This window comes from Suncus etruscus, chromosome 14 (genome assembly GCF_024139225.1).
Source record: "Suncus etruscus isolate mSunEtr1 chromosome 14, mSunEtr1.pri.cur, whole genome shotgun sequence".
NCBI classification, from domain to species: Eukaryota; Metazoa; Chordata; class Mammalia; order Eulipotyphla; family Soricidae; genus Suncus; species Suncus etruscus.
In genome coordinates this window covers 4,213,323-4,226,366 of record NC_064861.1, presented here as the reverse complement: position 1 = coordinate 4,226,366, position 13,044 = coordinate 4,213,323, and the positions used below count along the sequence as shown (strand labels likewise).

The 13,044-nt window shown below is 38.0% G+C and overlaps 1 protein-coding gene across 1 annotated transcript in view; it reads left to right on the top strand.

Moving 5' to 3' along the window:
* Nucleotides 1-13,044, top strand: part of TBCK (TBC1 domain containing kinase) — a 201,886-nt gene that overhangs the window by 9,767 nt on the left and 179,075 nt on the right. The window contains exon 2 of the mRNA XM_049786875.1: nucleotides 8,619-8,691. Within this exon, the coding sequence (XP_049642832.1) occupies nucleotides 8,619-8,691 (73 nt within the window). The remainder of the gene's footprint in view (nucleotides 1-8,618; nucleotides 8,692-13,044) is intronic.

Here is a 13,044-nt window from a genome sequence, read left to right as displayed (position 1 = left end):
TTTACTGCAGATCTGTCACCGGAGACACTCAAGGCCAGAAGGCAGTGGTGGGATATAGTGACAAAACTCAATGAAATAGATGCTTCGCCTAGAATACTGCACCCAGCAAAACTCACTTTCAGGTTTGAAGGAACAATGCATGGTTTCACAGACAAACAACAGCTCAGAAACTTTACAGACTCAAAACCATTACTAAAAGAAAAACTGAACGGCCTACTTTAAGACAAGACTGACCAACAGACACACCAAACTTCAATATAAAGATGGCACTAACTCTCAGGACAATTCTTTCTCTCAATGTCAATGGACTAAATGCACCAGTTAAGAGACACAGAGTGGCTAAATGGGTCAAAAAACTCAATCCAACCTTCTGCTGCTTACAAGAAACGCACCTGAATAGTCAGAACAAACATAGACTCAAAATAAAAGGCTGGAGGAAAATCATCCAAGCAAACAACACCCATAAAAAAGCTGGAGTGGCCATACTAATATCAGATAATGCAAACTTTATACTTAGGAAAGTTGTAAGGAACAAAGATGGACATTTTGTATTAATCAAGGGATACGTACAGCAGGAAGAAATCACTCTCCTAAACATATATGCACCGAATGAGGGGCCAGCAAAATATTTAATAAAATTGTTGACAGATCTGAAAAATAATATCAATAACAACACAATAATTGTGGGAGACCTCAACACGGCATTGTCAACACTTGACAGGTCAACCAGACTGAAACCCAACAAGAATATACTAGACCTGAAAAGAGAAATGGAAGAAAGAGGCCTAGTAGATATATACAGGACACTCCACCCCCAGAAGCCTAGATACACATTCTTCTCTAATGTACATGGGACATTCTCCAGGATAGACTACATGCTAGCACATAAAACATACCTCCATAATATCAAGAGGATAGAAATTTTGCAGGCTACCTTTGCTGACCACAAGGACCTAAAATTATACGTGAACTACAAAGGGACACAGAAGAAAAACTTTACTATCTGGATGTTAAACAGCCTAATACTGAATAACCAGTGGGTCTGAGATGAAATCAAAGAGGAAATCAAAACCTTCCTAGAAACAGATGACAATGGAGACACAAACTATCAGAACCTATGGGACACAGCAAAAGTGGTACTGAGAGGTGGTACTGAGAGGAAAATTTATAGCTTTGCAAGCACACATCAGAAAAGAAGAAGGGGCATACCTGAATAGCTTAATGACGCAGCTCATAGAATTAGAAAGTACTCAACAAAAGGACCCAAAAATAGGGAGACAGAAGGAAATAACACAGCTGAGAGCAGAAATCAATGAAGTGGAAACCCAAAAAAACAATCCAAAAGATCAACATGGTATTAAAATAAAGACAGCATGGTATTAGAATAAAGACAGGCCCTCAGATCAGTGGAATAGGCTTGAATACTCAGGGAATGCTCCCCAGACATACAATCACCTAATTTTTGATAAAGGAGGAAGAAATCCTAAATGGAGCAAAGAAAGCTTCTTCAACAAGTGGTGTTGGCATAACTGGCTAGCCACTTGCAAAAAATTGAACTTAGACCCCCAGCTAACATCATGTACGAAGGTTAAATCCAAATGGATAAAAGACCTCGATATCAGACCCGAAACCATAAGATATATAGAACAACACTTAGGTAAAACACTCCAGGACATTGAGACTAAAGGCATCTTCAAGGAGGAAACTGCATTCTCCAAGCAAGTGAAAGCAGAGATTAACAGATGGAATATATTAAGCTGAGAAGCTTCTGCACCTTAAAAGAAATAGCGCCCAGGATACCAGAGCCCCTCACTAAGTGGGAGAAACTATTCACCCAATACCCATCAGATAAGGAGCTATTTTCATCATAAGCTCTAGTTCTTGACCTGTGCAGCTACCAAGATCTCTAGATACAGAGGTCTGATTTATCACCCATGACAAAGCAGAAGTCATCCATACACCACAAAAGCACTGAGGGGAGAGTAAATGAACAGACAAGGAGTCTACAGTCAATCCCATGACAGTATACTTCAAAGGTGGAGAAACCTTGTATGTCCTAGGCCAAGGGAATTCTCTCTCATGCCCCAATATTTACTATGTCTATGCAGGAAAAAAAAGAAAGGCACAAAATAATCTTTTTTATCTATTTATTCATTTATTTTTATTATCTTTTTATTTTATTTATTTTTGACTTCTTTGTTTTGGTGTAGACAGAGGCGATTTCTGGCGCATAGCTAGGAGTAACCCCTGAGCACTGCTGGGTGTGGCCCCCTCAAAAAAAGTAAAAGGCCAATATAAGTATGAAAGTACTTAAGGTAATAAATTTAATCTGTTTCTCTTGAGCTTGAAATCACAGCAGTACTTAGAACCAACATGAAGATTTTAAACCGTGGTATATATCCTAATTTATTTGCCACTGATGACTCAAAAATCTTTGAATGACTGCTGATTAAACAACAAGGCAGAATTATTTTAATGAATAGACCAAAATGTACATAGAGAATAATAGGATTATAAAATAACATATTACAATTTATCGGTAGTTGCATCTACATTTTAACCATACCTCTAAGTCAGCTCAAGGTTCCTTCAGAGCTGTAGGACCAGGATCCCATATAGATTAAGTGCCAGTTATTAACTTCTTTATACTACAGTGGAGTTGAGGAGGCAAGTGTAAAATATAGGGCAAGTCATCATGAAAAGAACAAAGATTAACTTTTAGAAGGTAAAGCAAAGGACAACTGGGAATTTATTCTTTAGAGATTCCTCTGTTGTCTCCCAACCCCCCCTTCCCATCCCTTTAACAGGTTGGATCAGGATCACACTTATCTAAAATGATCTTCCCTATTCAGAGTAAAATGACTATAGATTTTTAGTGTTGACAAAAATGTCTTCATAATAACATCTTGGTTAGTGTTTGGTAACTAGAGACTTATATAATCTTGCTCTTGTCACATAAAATAGACCTATAAAAAGTTTTCATTGTCTGTTTGAGCTTGTAAATATTTATTGAAGAGTGGGAAACCGGGAGACAGCTGAATAAGTTGGATGGCCTGATTTCCATGTGTGAGGCCCCAAGTTCTGTCCACTGTTACATGTTTCACTAAGCCCTTGTGGATCCCAGCATCACTGACCCAAGTAGCACTGTATTTTCAGACCCAATAGTAAGCCATCTAACCATGTTGGCTAAATACTGTCAAGAGGAGCCAGAATGATAGCACAGCAGTAGGGTGTTTGCCTTGCACATGGCTGACCTGGGACAGACCCAAATTCAATCCCCAGCACCCCATATGATCTTCCAAGTTTGCCAGGAATGATTTCTGAGTGCAGAGCCAGGAACAACTTCTGAGCACAGCTGGGTGGGTTTATTTATAAATAAAGAAAAAAAAAATATATATATATATTATCAGGAGTGGTCCCAGTATTCTGAGTATTAGTTGGGAGGCCCTGAAAAATATTTACATAGACATTGTTTATTATAGGTGATGAGCCATCCTCTAATTTTACTGGAAACATGTAAAGAATGATGCAATACCCGTACTCTGATAGTCTTTCATGATGAATCCCTTCCTTTCTGGAAAATAAAAACCTTCATCTTTCAATCTCTCCTTATTTGATTCCTTTATTATCTTCCTTGCTTAATATGGCTTTCTTTCCTATTTCAAGTACTGAAATTGCTGTTACTCTGTTCAAGAGGCTTTCTTTAGCGGTTTCATTTCATCTACCAATATTTTTCAGCCCTCTGTTTCAGATTGGAGTTTTCTGATTTCTATCATTGTGGTCTGTTTAGCTCGATCTATGCTTTCTTTGAGCATCCTCCATATTTCTTCTCTAAACACCTTATCTGAAAGGATATCTAACTGATTGGTACTTTTGGGGTCATCAGAGCTGCCATCTTCATTCTCTATACATAGTGTTGTCCTCCATTGTTTCTCCATTGCCACACTTGTAGTATGGTTTTTAATATGTGTTGTGGTGGAATTCATGGGCTAGAAAATGTGTGTGGTCAGCTCCTCTGGCTCCATGCATAATGGTTGGGAACAGCTTACCAGGTGTTGGGCTCTGAAGAATTTATGTTTGTTGTCCTCTATTTTGGCTGTCTCACACAGGGAAGTGGGAGGGAGTGAGGCAGCCGCCGTTTCTAATGGCTCTCTTGTGCCCAAACACACAGCAGGAATAAGCCTCTACGCTTTTTGGGTGGGGGTGTTGGGCCCTGAAGAGATAATGTTCTCTGTCATCTGCTTGGCTGTCTCACGCAGGAAAAGTCTGGCCTAGGGTTTTAGAATGAAGACAAGACACCCTAATGTTTTTTGGAAAAAATGTAGTTCATATTAGAAACATTGTTTTGGTACACACTCCATTACCTCTGGGAGGAAGGTTGATATTTGGCCAAGGATTACTGCTTCAGTCTATTAAAATGCTTCAAAGTTCCATATCATTTTGAAGCTTTGGCAAGTATTGGTTTATGATATTGTGAATGCATTTCCAGAAGAAGCCAGAAAATTTATTTTCTAAATCATCTTAGGTCTAACAAATTTAAGTCTACTGCCAAACACTTTAGAAAACTGTCATAGATGAGATTTATGAGTGTCCAACATGAAATGATTAACTATTGAGAGTTTTTTTGGAGTTCTAGCAGGGGAGCACAGCTACTCATAAACCTGAGCCATCCTCTTCAACCGAGCAAGAGATTTGGGAGGGATGCACATGGATGGTGAGAGAGGAAGGGGACACCCCTAGTCTCCACGTCACTCTGATCAACCCTGTGATAAATGGGGTGACAAATGCCACAGCCAGATCACTCTCACATCCTGAAATGAACTATTATTAAAAAAAATTAGACATTTTGTAGGTTCTAAAGGATGTGTTTTTTATGAAAATCAATACTATCTATGTATTACTGTTATTCCTGGTTTATAACCATAGTATGGGCCTCTACGTTTCTCACAGGGAGGAATACTATTTAGATAATGACTGTCATCATCTATGACACTTTTCTTTAAGTAGCTATGTCATGCTTGATGCAAGTTAATTCAGTTTTCAAATGTTTTTTATTAGATGCTTCTGCATTTGATGTGTCATTCTAGTGCAACAGTGAGCAAGACAGCAGCACTCCTGCCACCATGAAATATATCATTGAGTGGTGAACAAAGACATAAAGTAAAAGCATATACAGTTGAAATAAGTGCTATAAAGGAAAATGTGCAGCATTTTATAGGAGTAGAAAACTAATTTGAGGGAATAGAAAACTCTTTAAGGAAGTTAAATTTAACTGAGATCAGAGGAAATAACAACAATTTTTCTAGGTCCTCATTGTATATTACCTCATTTTGATTTCTCAATAATCCCGGGGTAGCTTCCATTACATTCCTCATTTTCCAGAAGAGAAAACATGACATTGGGAACTTAATAAACTTCCCCAAGTTCACATAACAAATGAGTAATAAACCTGGGATCTGAGCCCAGACATAAGAGTCTGCGCCCTTAGCCACCATGCTTCGCTGTAGGAATTTACTAAGAAATATCATGGAACATAAATCTCAGGAAAGATCATTTCAGGCAATGGACACCCACGTGCTAGTCTCCCAAGTCAAGATGGAAGGCAAGCCAGTGAGATTAGGAGCTGTTGAGGAGATACAATAGCAAAAGAAACCCAAGAGAGGGAGAGACAGAGAAAGAGAGAGTTAGAAAATCAGAATTATTATTTTTATTATTATTGGTTTTTGGGTCACACCCGGCAGCACTCAGGGGTTACTCCTGGCTCTATGCTCAGAAATTGCCCCTGGCAGGCACGGGGGACCATATGGGATGCCGGAATTGGAACCACCGTCCTTCTGCATGAAAGGCAAACACCTTACCTCCATGCTATCTCTCCGGCCCCCAAAATTAGAATTATTAATTATTATTTACTTAAGACTTGAATATGAAAATATGTTGGAGAAGCAAACTAATTTGAGAAGAACAGTTAAAAAATGTTAAAGTGAAAAAGTAAAAAGTAAAGGGATGGGTGTTGGAATACTGTATGAAATTCAACTATCTACAACCTTTTTACTTTTATCTCACAATGATTCAATTAAAAAAAATTTTTTTAAAGGGGCCAGAGCAGTAGCACAAGTGATAGGAAGTCTGGCTTGCACGTGCTAACCTAGGATGGACTGTGGTTCGATCCCCCAGCATCCGTATGGTCCCTCAAGCCAGGAGCAATTTCTGAGTGCATAGCCAGGAGTAATGCTTGAGCATCACTGGGTGTGACCCAAAAACCAAAAACCAAAAAAAAATTTTTTTAAGATTCTTAAAGTGATTTACTGAGAATAATACTGACTTGACCCTGAATTGTACAATGAAATGAACTACAGAGTCTTCTGGCAACAGAGAAAGAAATAATATGAAGAGGGATTGAATTTGGTTTATTTGGATTTGAAAAAAAAAGGAAACTACGCCTAAATTTTTAACTGTAACTTTTAGCCATTATTGGTATCATTTGCTGAACTAACACTAAAATAAATAGATTGAGGAGAAAAAAATGTAATTTCAATTTGAGTTCTGTTGAGTTCGAAGTGACTTTTATGTTAAAATAAGATGTATGCTAGAGAAGTTTTAGGCTTGAGATAAAATTAGGAAGTAATTTTAGCACTGAGAGTAGATGAAGAGAAAGCAAAGTATGAAATTCTAGCATCTAAGTGGAAGAACTGGAAGTTTTTTTTTTTTTAGAACTGGAAGCTTTTAATTAGGTTTTTGTTTATTTTAGGGGCCACACCCAGCTGTTCGCAGGGATTACTACTGGCTATGCATTCAGAAATTACTCCTGATGGTGCTCAGGGAACCATATGGGATGCCAGGGATGGAACCTGATTTATTTATATGCAAGATAAGATCTTGCCCTCTGTATATCTCTCCACTCTCACCACCTCTTGTCTGGTTCTTTTAAACCCTGTATCTGCCCTGAAATGATCTTTTTCCAGCTCCCCGAACAGTGTAAGCCCATTTATACTTTTCTCTAGTCTCCTCATATTCATTCACTGAAAAACATTTGGTGACATGGGGTAGGTCAGAGAAATTTCTGGGAAGTCTGAAGCTTTGGTTTTGCATATATGAACCCCTATGTTTGCTTCCTACCATGTAATCCCCCATTTTCTATACTCATAGGGTCACTCTGATGACTTCCAGCAATGATGTGCCACTGGCCTGAGCATAGGCTCATCAGCACTGTACTGCCAGGTTCCCCAAACACCCCTGAGAAGACCAATTTTTTAAACTGGGGACATTGGTGGTGGGAAATGTACATTGGTGAAGGGTGCTGGGACATGGAATGACTGAAAATCATAAACAACTTTGAAACTATATATCAACATGATTCAATTAAAAATTGATTAAGTATAAAAGATTAATTAGTAAGAGCCTTGTTTTGGATCTGCTACTGTGTGCAAGTTTTAGTCATTAGGGATGTTTGCTGAGTGGAAAAGATGTGAAATGCTCTTTGGAGTCCTGTTTTCTGAGACAATGTCAGAAACTGAAAGTTAGTGCATAACATTGAATCCACCAGCATTTTATATTATGACTTGATCTCAGACGACCCCCCCATACTACAAATAAGCACAAGTCAATATCTCCATAGTCTTGATATAGAAAACTCCTAGTCTGCTTGAGTTTTGAACTCAATTTCAAAAACCTGCATTTGAACCATACTCTGAAAGACAATCTGTTTCTAACCCTTTTTTTTTAAATTAATATCTGTATTTAAACACCTTGATAACAAATATGATAGTAGTTAGGTTTCAGTCATTTAAAGAACACCCTTCTTCACCAGTGCAACATTCCCATCACTAATGTCTCAAATCTCCCTCCTCCCCACCTCACCCCCGCCTACACTCTAGATAGGCTTTCCACTTTGCTCATTCATTCACATTGTTATGAGAGTTCTCAGTGTAGTTGTTTCTCTAACTGCACTCACCACTCTTTGTGGTGAGCTTCATGTCGTGAGCTGGACCTTCCAGACCTCATCTCTTGTCTCTGAGAGTTACTGAAAAAAATGTCTTCTTTTTTTCTTAAAACCCATAGATGAGTGAGACTATTCTGCATCTATCTCTCTCCCTCTGACTTATTTCACTCAGCATAATAGATTCCGTGTACATCCATGTATAGGAAAATTTTATGACTTCATTTCTCCTGACAGCTGCATTGTGTATATGTGTATTTCATTGTGTATATGTACCACAGTTTCTTTAGCCATTCATCTGTTGAAGGGCATCTTCTTAATTTCTCCCTTCATTTCACAGTTCCTACATCTTCATCCAAGCTTTTTCTTCTCCTAGTCTATGTTAAAAGAAGAACCACGTTTTTTGTTCTGAAAGTAAACCTTTCCATCTGTTTTTCCTGATACATGAGGGAGAAAGTTAAAGAAAAATACAAGAGGAAAAAAAATTGTTACTTAATGTACATGTAGTATTTTATCATGTATTTATTCTACTTCCATATGTGGTAGTTGTTGGGTTAATTTAAGAGTTTGCAAAACTCATTTAAAATTCTTTCACACTCTGTTAATATCTCTAGTGAAATACACATTTCATTAGCAACCTGTGTTCATTAAAGATAAAGTGGCTTGGCTTTGCTTTTTTCAGAAAGGCTGGTGGTGGTGGCTGAACACTGTGAACGGAGCCTAGAAGACTTGCTTCGAGAAAAGAAGCCCACGAGGTACTGTTTAGTGTCATTTAGGACAATTAAATGAAAAGCAGAAAATGGCAGACATTTTAACTAGAGACTGTCTTTATTCCATATCAAATTCTTTGCTCCTTTGCCAAAGATTAATTGACCATATACTTGTAGGTTTGTCACTGATTTTTCTATTCTGATCCATTCTGAAATTCTCACTTTGTTCCAATACCTTGTTGTTTTGATTACTACGGCTTTGTAGTAGAGCTTCAAATTAGGTAATAAGATGCTTTCCAGTTAGCCAGGGTTCATTTCTTCTGTAACTCGTTTGATGATAAAAGCCAGGTGCAAATTTTCATTTGGGAAGGTTTAATTCACAGATCTAGAAAGTAAGTCAACACTGAAACAGTTCAGCATTCTGCTTAGTGAAGGAGGCATTATAACAAAAGTACTTGTAACAGGCAAATTCCAAAGGGTTACAACTATGAAAATATGGAATCCCTTTGGTCTAAAGTATGTCACTGAGACTAGGAGTATTTTGCTTAGAGTAGTACCTGTCTCTCCTCACAGGTTCCTTGTAGGCCTGAAATTCAGTGCACCGTGTTAGAAAAGGCTCTACTGAGGAGTAGGAAGGAATGATAACCCTGGCATAGGTGGGCTCCAATAATGCAGTTTAAATCTACTTTAAGAATCATAGCTTTTTTGGTTGTATTTTGGTGATTCCTGCGATGGAACCCAGGGCCTCGCACATGCAAAGCAAATACTTTACCACTGAAAAACATTCCAGGCCCTGGACTTTTACTTTCCTCCTTAGTATTCCTGTCTGTGCACACATCCTCATCATGAATAAACAATTCAATGTCATGTTCAATTTTTTTCTGAATTTACTTTCAAAATTATCAAAAATATTTCAATTAATGAACAAAGAAAGTTATAGTGATCCAGTGAAAAACAATTCCCAGGGGACTATAGTCTTGTCATTTACCTCTTCTTATTTCAAGAAATGCTCTTATTTGAATATTTGGTCAACATTTAATTATGGCTATCTTCTGGATAAAAAATTATTTCAAGGGAAGAAAAAAGTCTTGTATCAAATTTGGTAATAATTTTATAGAAGTAAAACATAAATTTGTAAGAGCAAGCACAATTTTGTAATTTTATGATAGCTTAAAATTTTCTTTTAGCAATTTCACTGCTATTTTAAGTAATTTGTTTTAAAATGATGTTTGGAATGCAAGGTGCTTTATTTACTTCTTCTTTTCTGACAAGTCATTTCTATATTTAGACATAACTTAAGCTTATTAAGTGAATGTGATTTTATAGAGCAGCTTTGCACATCACAAATCTTGTGTTATATTTTATTAAGTTTTTATTATTTTTTGTTCATTATTTTAAATGTATTTACTTTTTGGTTTTGGGCCACACTAGGCAGTGCTTGCTCAAGTAACTTCTGGCTTTGCACTCAGAAATTACTCCTGACAGACTTGGGGGGGACCATATTGGGTGTTGGGGATCGAACCTGGGTTGGCCATGTGCAAGGCAAACACCCTGCCCACTGTACTATCACTTCAGCATTTAAATTTATATCTTAATTTATATTATAAGGAAATGATTGCTGAAAACAGTTTTCTCTATCTCTATTGCTATCTCTTTGGGGCAAAACCGAATGGTGCTCAGGGCTTATCCCTGGTAGCTATGCTCGGGATCAAACCTCATCAGCCACACCCAAGTCAGACTCACTTTCTGCTATACTGTCAACTCCAGCCCTGAAAACAATTATCCATGTAAGCTGCTTGAACTCCTTAGAACTACTTAGAACTGAAAATGAATTGTAGTTATATCTTTATCAAGGCAGTATAAGATTTTAGTACCGGGCCCGGAGAGATAGCACAGCGGCGTTTGCCTTGCAAGTAGCCGATCAGGACCAAAGGTGGTTGGTTCAAATCCCGGTGTCCCATATGGTCCCCCGTGCCTGCCAAGAGCTATTTCTGAGCAGACAGCCAGGAGTAACCCCTGAGCACTGCTGGGTGTGGCCCAAAAACCAAAAAAAAAAAAAAAAAAAAGATTTTAGTACCATAATTTAATTGAAAGGCTAGACTATTCAAGGAACAGCTATTTCATGATGCAGCCACACCGCTCCTATATGTAGGAATCATGGCAACTTCACACCTATTAGCCTCAGTCAAGTCCTGCTTGGTATTGGAGCGAAAGAGAACTAAACCACCACCAAAATATCCACACACCAGTTTGTTATAGATATCATTCTGTAATGGGAGTCCTGAGAAGAACTCAATTTACACTGAGGCAGGAAAGCACTTTTGAAGAGGGGAGGCACAAACTACTGATATCTTTGATACCATGTCTGAGACTGGAAAAATATTCTGAACAAAAGAAGCCAGAACCAAATAATTGCCTTCTCCTATTGATGGTGATATATGATGATAGTTATAAAAGCCAGTGCTTAGTTCTGGTTGGGGTGGGGTAGTTATGTGATTCAAAAGAACCTTTAGGGACCTTCCTGGACTTCTGAGAAATATTTACATCTTGATCAAGGTATCTCTTACAGAGTGTATGCTCTGTAGTATGTGCCAGAGTGTTCTGAAAGGTAGAAATATGTACACACAAATGATGTGTACATAATTGCCATATAATCATTTGTCAGTTTTGTAACAAAAACTGTTGGATTCCTGATGTTTCTGGCAAGGATGCTTTATCCAGAAGCATCTAAGAGCAGTTCTTCAGTCATCAGGAATTAGTAATTGCAATCTGCTCATTTTGATCACTCTATTTCCGTCTGTATGTAAGCGTCTTCCTTTTCTTAGGAACTAAGAAGAGAGAGAAGTTGGTGGTCCAAAAGGCACATTTTCTCTTTCACCCATTTTATCTCAACCTTTTATCATTCGCCATCCCCACTTTTGGTGATGCTTTTAAGGATACAGAGATAAATATTTGCCAATAATATTAACTCCATCAAAGACTAACAGAAGTTATGCTTTTCTTGACTTGTCATCCTTCATTCTTGCTGGACAGGAAGCTCAATTATCAATAAGCACCAGTAATTTCCATAGTGTAGAGCTGTAAGGAAATCACCTTCTTTGGAATAAAATGTTATAGATGGGGCCGGAGAATAGCACAAGGGTTAAGGCATTTGCCTTGCAAGTAGCCTACCTGGGTTTAATCCCTGACACCCTTAATGTCTCCCAAGCACCACCAGAAGTGATCCTTGAGCACTGCTGGGTCTGACTCAAAAACATTCCCACAAAATGTGATAGGTTGAGCCTGGAACGACAGCACAGTGGGTAGAGCATTTGCCTTGCATGTAGCCAACCCAGGACTGGCCCAGGTTCTATCCCCAGCATCCCATATGGTGCCCCAAGCCTGCCGGGTACAATTTCTGAGTGAAGAGCCAGGAGTAACCCCTGAGCTCCACTGGGTGTGGCCCCAAAACAAAACCAAAAAGTGATAGATGAAAGCAAATTCATTAGTAGTTGGATGTACATGATGAGGATGACATGCAAGCTTTATATCATCATTCTTGCCATTTATGTTCCTAATCATCATTTTTTAAGTAAGATGTATTTAAGCACATGTGTGCATAAATACTATTTTTAAATCATTCTGGTAATGGGCTAAACTTTCAATATTTCTCTCATACATTTTGGAACATAATATTCAGCACTTACTGCCTTTGAGTCAAATGATTCTGACAGGTTCAGTTCCAAACTGTTATCTGATCCATTCATCTAAATTAGCTTTGTTGAAAACTATGTGACGGTCCACATCTTTGGATTGCATTAGCCTCCAAGAACAGCAATTTCATGTGCATAATTGCTGTGCTACACTTTTAATTAATTTAATAACCTGTTTATGGAAAGTGAGATGTTCCTAGGACTTATAAATCAGTCCTTCCCCCTGCTGCCAAAAGTAAGCACCCTGCACCTGTAAGAAAGGCTGATGCAAAGTAAACAGGAAATCTATTTAGTTGGGGTTGCAATTTGAGACCCAGGATTTCTACTTGTCCATCTGTCTCTAACTGTTGCGAAACTATAAGCTGCCAGTTGTCTGGTAGTTATTTGCACTCAATTATCTAATCTTAAGTATTGCTCAAGAGATAGATTTTGCTGGACTTATATTTGGAAGAATATTTTAATCATTTTAAAATAAAATTGGTAGTACAAGGAGAAGAGTCTTACAACTACTTGTTAATTAACTTTATTCTCATCACAAATTTAATGTCATTGAAAAACTTTACAATGCTAAACTATCAATGTAATTTGCTTGATAGAAGTTTTTACATTACAGGTAGAAGATGAATATCAGGAGGTTTCAGCTTTCATTAGAAAAGTTCATATCTGGGGCTGGAGAGATAGCATGGAGGTAAGGCATTTGCCTTTC